The following is a 6,993-nucleotide window of genomic DNA, read 5'->3' as shown; positions in this document are numbered from 1 at the left end:
GAAGCGGATACCTGCAGGTACTTGTGCGTACTGTCACACCAACGTTTGCTTGTTGTTATTAAATTCAAGGAGGGTGACTTTCTGAAAAATCTGGACGGAGAAATTCGTCATGACCAAGATACCAGGCAAGTAGGAGATAGCAGTGAAGTTAGAAAATACATTCAAATAACAGTAACCTATACGATTACCCAAGTCGACATATGATAACCCCGGTTAACAATTAGATAATAGAAAGTGTGACTGGGATCGTTCAAAAACAAGTTGATCAAAGGTTAAACCAGTCAATATATTTCAAGGACATTATTGATAAAAAGAAACATCGATTTTCAGGTGTAAATCAATGTACCCAAACCTTGTCAATCGGAAAAGTCGAAATTACTAACTGGTGATAAATAATAGAAATAGTATGTTTATAATAATTTATTAATATTGCAGATAATAGTTAACATATTATATAATAATATCAATCCAACCCAATCGTACAAAAGTTAGGCTATGGTCGATACAAGTATTCCACCGGACCCACCAACATGAGCGACTCTTTCATATCGCAAATTGATCAATTGCTAGCACTGTGATCAACTGGGTCACTCTACTGACAGCTTCAATTTTTATATAAAAAAAAAATTCGTACATGAGTATGCAATTATTAAGACTTCGGCGCTGTCAGCTTGACCCAATCCTGCGCTAGCTCTGATTCTCCCAGATGCTGCGAAATAATTTAACAATTTAGAAAATCTGAGCAGCAAACCGCCCACATAGCTTCAGATATCACAGAGTATTGTATGTTATTGGTATTAATCAATCGTATTTACGACGAACTTACATGTAAGTAACAATGAGTTTGGAATGGTCGATAATAAGTCATGACTTCTAATTATACATTTCCAGAAAGCGTTTAACATTTCATAATAAAAAAGTTAAACATAAATTAAAATCAATAGGTTTTATAAGTTTATGCTAGTTCGTGTGAGTTAGGCTATATAGTGAAATACTCGTAAGTTACCTGATTCGTGGCACCGTCAAACCGTAGAGGCGTTTTTACTGCGCTGCTACTGCAACGGAAGATTGGCTCACTGTCGCCACTGTCGACACTATTCGCAGAGTAACGGCGTTAAACAAGGTTCGGCGATCTGTTCTGGAACATATTCAGAACGCCATGTGATCGAGAAAGTCGTCAGAACATTGTAACATCTCAAAGATTTTTCTCGTTTGAACGCGGTTTAGTACATTTCCAATCGCCATAGGATCGCAAACGGTGTGACGAGGATAAAAAAGATGGATATGGCCATTCTTGATTTGTTATGTAACGGATGTTCAATTGATCCTATAATATCCAACTAATAAAAGCTCTGTTTATTCAAAGAATTTTTACTACATTTGAGCAATTCTGGTATATACATTGTTAAAACATGTATTATCCACCTACTTTTAACAATGTTTTTGATTGGTTTGGACAACTTTCGGCGCTTTTAAGCATGCTTTTAAAAATAAATAGGCCAAATCAAGACAAGAGTAGTGCCTTATATAAAAAAAAAACATGGCACATCAGGAAGTAATAAAACGTCTTAGCTATAGCTTAGATACAAGCCTTGCCACAAATCATGTCTGTAGAATATCAAATTCGATTTTTTTTCGACTTTTTACTCGATCAGGGACAAATGAATCGGAATCTTATGTCAATGCCACTATAGTTTAATCCGCCAGTTAAAGAAATTTATATTGAATTATAGACAAAAAAAGATGTATGCTAAAAATTATGACGTCAAGTGCAACGTGAATATTTAATATTCCTTAACTAATTGTAAGCCTAACATTGCTGACCTCTGGTCATGGCATACAAAAAAAACTGTTGTATTTGTTTACTTGTGAAAAGGTTTTACTCTTAACGCAACAACATTTTGTTGAATATCACCCAGAGATGTCGGCCATAGCATAGCGCCTTTAGAACCCATGAAGTAACTTTCACTACATCTCGAATCATTAGCATACCACCAACCACCTTGACGAGTATCAGCACAGTTGAAGGACGTTTGATCAGAACCAGGAGCTGAGAAGGGAGATCCTTCAATATTCACATCACCTGTTAGTGAGTCGCCACAATTATCTTTAGAATATGTGTCGTATTGTCCAAGGTGAATTGGGTATCCATCAGCTACCGCTCCAATTGAGAAATTATCATAATAATTTTCGCGGAAGTCGTCTCTGATAAGAACAACCATTAGCCTGTTTCGCGAATGTTGGTCTAAAATCGCCTTAAAGTGGATTAATCCTAGCCAATGATCAGCATTTGGATCTCCAAAACCATCAATGTATTCTGTTATTTTTCTGTTGAAGGAAACATCTTCACAGCCAAGATCTCTGGTCATGAAGAAGGTAAAACCACCGTATCTGAATTCACACAATACCTCGATAGCAGTGCTCAATCTCAATGGTTTGATATAAGAACGAACCCACGCATTAAAAATACCAAAGCCTTTATCATTGCCTTCACTGCAGTCTGTAAAAAGGAAAAATGCTTTTTTGTCATAACATGAACAAAGTTATATCTAATGAACTACTAATTTTCCGTTAAAAAGTTTTAAATGATATACTGATGGTACAATTTGAAGCATCATTTAACAAAAAACATAAAACATGAATCAACATAATCGTTGATCGTTTGAGATGACCTGTACTTTTTTGTCTTCAGTTGCGGTAGTTATTGGGCCATAAAAAATGAAAACTTTATTATATTTTCACGTCCACAATCGCGCTAGATATATTTCTCCGTCTTCCCAATTACAAAAATTTTTCCCCTGACACCCAAATTCATTAGTTCCCCCCCCCCCCCCCCACCTCTCTATCCGTAAAGAGGCGCTCGGTTTGCCTCACGTCAGAGAAATCCTCGCTATGCCTATGGTTGTATTTCTCATTCAAAATACGAAAAGCACGTGGTATTCTTAATCAGTTACCAGGAGCTATAAAAAGGCAGATGATGGGCATTAGGTCGAAACAAAATTATCAATTTGAGAGATGACACAGAATTCTGACGGTCTAGCAATCGGCTCCGTCAGTATGACAACAAAAGAAAGATTGATTGTGTAAGGGAAATTGATCAACTAACGTCTGTTGGCTGTCGGTCTGCAAGTTCGTCATCACTGAAAAGACACAAACATCGTGAAAATCACACTGGCTTCATCTTGCAGGTACGTCAACATTTGAATTTGCGCACATCGTCGTGTCATGTTGCCCGACGAATCAAAAGACAACATGTATGTTGCTGAAGACCGCCTACGTGTTGGATATTTTTCCAAGACATCATTCAACCCTCAGAACATACAAATGAAAGTTCTTGTGGTTGTGAACCTTCAGAACGTACAGAAGACAGTTTTGGTGGTTTTTAACCCTCAGAGCGTACAGAAGACAATTCTTATCATGGTCTGGGCAGAGTTCTGTCCTGACGAGAAGGTGGACTTAATACTGCACAATGAATGCAGAAGGTATGGTCTTGATATCATCGAGAAAACTCCGGTGCCTTGCGTCAACTTCATCTATTAAGATGATAAAGTGCGTTCCCATCGTGCTTGGATCATTACTGAGCTAAAGACATAACATTAAAACCCTTCGATTGATCATATACATAGGCATCTGAAAACTGATGATGCTCCAAATTATAATAAAACATGTCACCATCAGTATAGTCGATTAATGATTCAACTAAGGGAAATGAAATGTCTTACCTTTAATGGTATTTTCACAGTTGTCCCCATATAAACCTATAGGACAAATCGCTGTATTATTCACCTTACTATATGCCTACAAATAGAAGTTCAATGAAAATAATACACCGTGGAACGTTGCTACCACTTGCCAGAAACTCATTTTCAAAAACGGCACTTTTTGAAGTGGTATGTCACTACTTTCTTGCATCGCTTAATTAGCGCCCATTCCTCTTCTTTCTGTCGGTGTCCAATGGATTTATGCCTTCTACATTTTAAACACCGTAATTGGATAAATTATATATCTATATGGTTTAATTATTATTTTTAAAATATATCATAGCCTATTCCATTAACTCAAATACCATTTATTTTTCTTATACCTATATACCTGTATTTCGTACACTTTTTTGGTTAATTATTATATTTTAAATCAGTTATCTTTTATAATTCAACAATTCATTTTTTTTTTACCATGCCGTATTAATATTTAGAACAGAACATCGAATGTAAAACAACCGCTATAATGATTTCAAATTTTGACGCGTCAAAACTAAGTCAAGGGTAATAACTCAAATTCCGTTCATCGAAAATTCGTGAAATTAGAAATTGACAAGCTCTCATTGTTTATATACGGAAACACCATGCAATAAAGTATAGTTTACAGATAGTTTTTCACATTAATTTGAATAAAAACCAGTCCACTGGGTCGTGGATTTAGTCAGTACATGTACTGAAATCGGGTAAAAAGACCTGCGGACCTGAAGCTTAACAGATACGCGTTTAAATTGTTCCACCACGGTCTAGAAAACGTTACAATTTACCTTCATAAAGCAGGAACATCCAATAGGGTGTAGAGTCGCACAATTTTCTCCTTCATAATAGAAAGAACATTCAACTCCGTCTGGATGAGTGCAAGTCATCATTCTTCTACAATTAGCGTTCAATGAACATTTCAGAGCACATAAAATAGAACTTTTATATATTAACACTGATATAGCATTTGTACGAACACACCTGTCATAAAGAACTTTAGTGGTTCTAAATTCTGAAAAATCCATCAAACTGATCACGAATACTAGAAATTCGAGAGAAACAGCAATTACAACCCAGTTGTTCATTTTGACTATCAGACATGAAGTATAACTCGACAATGTTTGAATTGAACATTAAATTTCCTTCAATTTGTTTGTTCAGATAATTTGATTTGAATAAACAGGAAACATGTATTTTCATATTATTAGAAATGGATTCCCTTCTAATGTCGATTGTCCATAATTTTAAATTCTTGATAAAACACACCATGGACTTTAAGGAAGAAAATTTGTGAAATCGGATGTTCTTTTGACCTAAGACATTTTAAAACCACGATGTTTTTGTGTATTTTTTTTTTTTACAATGCTTTGATTACTACTGCGACGAAATATTTTAGGTCGTATGATTTTAGATGTCTTCTTTCGTAGGCCAGGGAAGAAATTAGCAATACTATCCAACTTAAATTCTTTTTACGTTATTTTGTCATACCAAACTTGACATTTTAATAGGAATCGTTCATAAAGTGTCTTTTTTCTCATTATTAAATTTGCTAATTCATTTCGTAAGAAAAATAGGGAGACCCAACTTTATGTCAATATATTCAGGCCTTTTAGCCGGAAAGAAATAAAAACAATAGCTGTTTTTTGCTTTACAATAACAGAATAATTTAACTTATAAGCTAAGCTCTTGAAAAATTTACTGGCGGGCATTGATACTTCAAAGAATAGATATTAAATTTGCAACCATTGAAGGCACACGATTGGACATTGGTGACCATTTAAAGTCTCTCGGTACGGCATTGTTATTTGTAGAAAGTAAGATATGAACCAGTCTGTGGAACCAAATGTGCTACCTATGTCACTATTACTAATCCTATGGTGCTTTCAACGAGTTGCAGAACAGATAGCTGAATAGTGGCGACATTGGCGACAACTGCAAGATGTGTGGCGTGCTTAACACGCTTATACCACGCCAATGGCTAACTTAACACGCTCTGAGCAAATTCACCGTCACAGTAGCAGCGTAGTGAGAACGCCTTTCTGGTGTGACGGCCCATTAGAGCTGACAATAACCTCGTAAACAGCTGGAGGAAAATCTTCTATAATTATTATGCAGGAGTTACATTCGCGTTACAAAGTATAGTCCGTCAGATGTTAGTTATCTCCCTTGAAAAGTCTATTCTTGTCGAAGACAGGATAAGTCTGGGTGTCAGAGACGAGTCAGATGTCAAAGATGGAGACGAAAATTAAGCTATTGTTACATAACCTAATATTTGAAAGTAGTCCGATTTATCCGCCAGCTGCGTATGGATTTATGTCAGGCGTAGCGAGAATGGCCAACTCAACATTTAAGCAAATGTGGTCTATGCTATTTTTAAACATCCTTTTTGGGGGGAAGGGGGATGCATGGCTATTTTGGTCTGATTTTTGGTCTAGATTTGCATTTTCTTTAAGATTTTTTTATATGAAGAGGGGTTTACATGCGGAAGTATAATTCTAAAAATAGATTTTTGTGTGCAATGACAGTCAGGCGTATGTTGATAAAAGGTAGTGGTCTACTTTCAGTTTGATAAGCTCAAGATTATCATGGTCATGATATATTGAATTTTTGTCTAGAAACTAAGTGTTGGCCAGGCTCTCGTGTGCCATATTGGATTCGGTCCAGTTTATTTTCAATTTAAGAATTTTAGATTTCGGGGAAGGGAGGGTTTGATTCTCCCAAATGTACAGGCCTAGGGTGGAGCAGACACTTTATTTAGAAATTAGGATTAAGGGTCTTGATATTGGGTTTTCTTCTGTTCTTATTCTGATCTGAAATAAAAAATAACTCGCCCGATGGGCGAGAAGTATAGTATCTGTTATGTACTGATTGTTTTTAGTTTACTATGAACAATATTATCATTTAAGTTCTTATTTTTTGAATATGCAACTATCATTTTCTGCTTATAGACATGGGGGAATTTCTCTTGAAGGCTCTTATAGTGGGCATGAACTATCTTGCTTGCTCGATTGCTGGTTGTATTAAACGGGACAACAAAGGGTGCTATGCCTACATTATGATGAATATTTAGTCCTATAGGTCTTGCTGTATTCAATGTCTCAATCCAATGGGCCTCCCTAGATTGACGGAATTTGGTAGTTTCATCTTCGGGCAAGTCAATTTCTATACGCTCAATTGGGATTAGGGTGAGATCGTCTATTGAATGGTCGTCGAGGTTGAAATGATTAGAAACAGGCTTGTCTTTCTTTAATTTGAT

The 6,993-nt window shown here is 36.0% G+C and overlaps 1 protein-coding gene across 1 annotated transcript in view; it reads right to left on the bottom strand.

Annotated features, from left to right (window-relative positions):
* Window positions 1-1,862: 1,862 nt before the first annotated feature.
* Window positions 1,863-6,993, bottom strand: part of LOTGIDRAFT_168259 (hypothetical protein) — a gene marked incomplete at both ends in the record, with an annotated part of 8,021 nt that continues 2,890 nt past the window's right edge. The window contains 3 exons of the mRNA XM_009066135.1: window positions 1,863-2,500; window positions 3,723-3,798; window positions 4,526-4,749. Coding sequence (XP_009064383.1) covers window positions 1,863-2,500; window positions 3,723-3,798; window positions 4,526-4,749 — 938 coding nt within the window. The remainder of the gene's footprint in view (window positions 2,501-3,722; window positions 3,799-4,525; window positions 4,750-6,993) is intronic.

Source organism: Lottia gigantea, assembly GCF_000327385.1.
Source record: "Lottia gigantea unplaced genomic scaffold LOTGIsca_73, whole genome shotgun sequence".
NCBI lineage: Eukaryota > Metazoa > Mollusca > Gastropoda > Lottiidae > Lottia > Lottia gigantea.
Note: the sequence above shows the minus strand (reverse complement) of the source record. Positions and strands in the feature narration are given on the sequence as shown.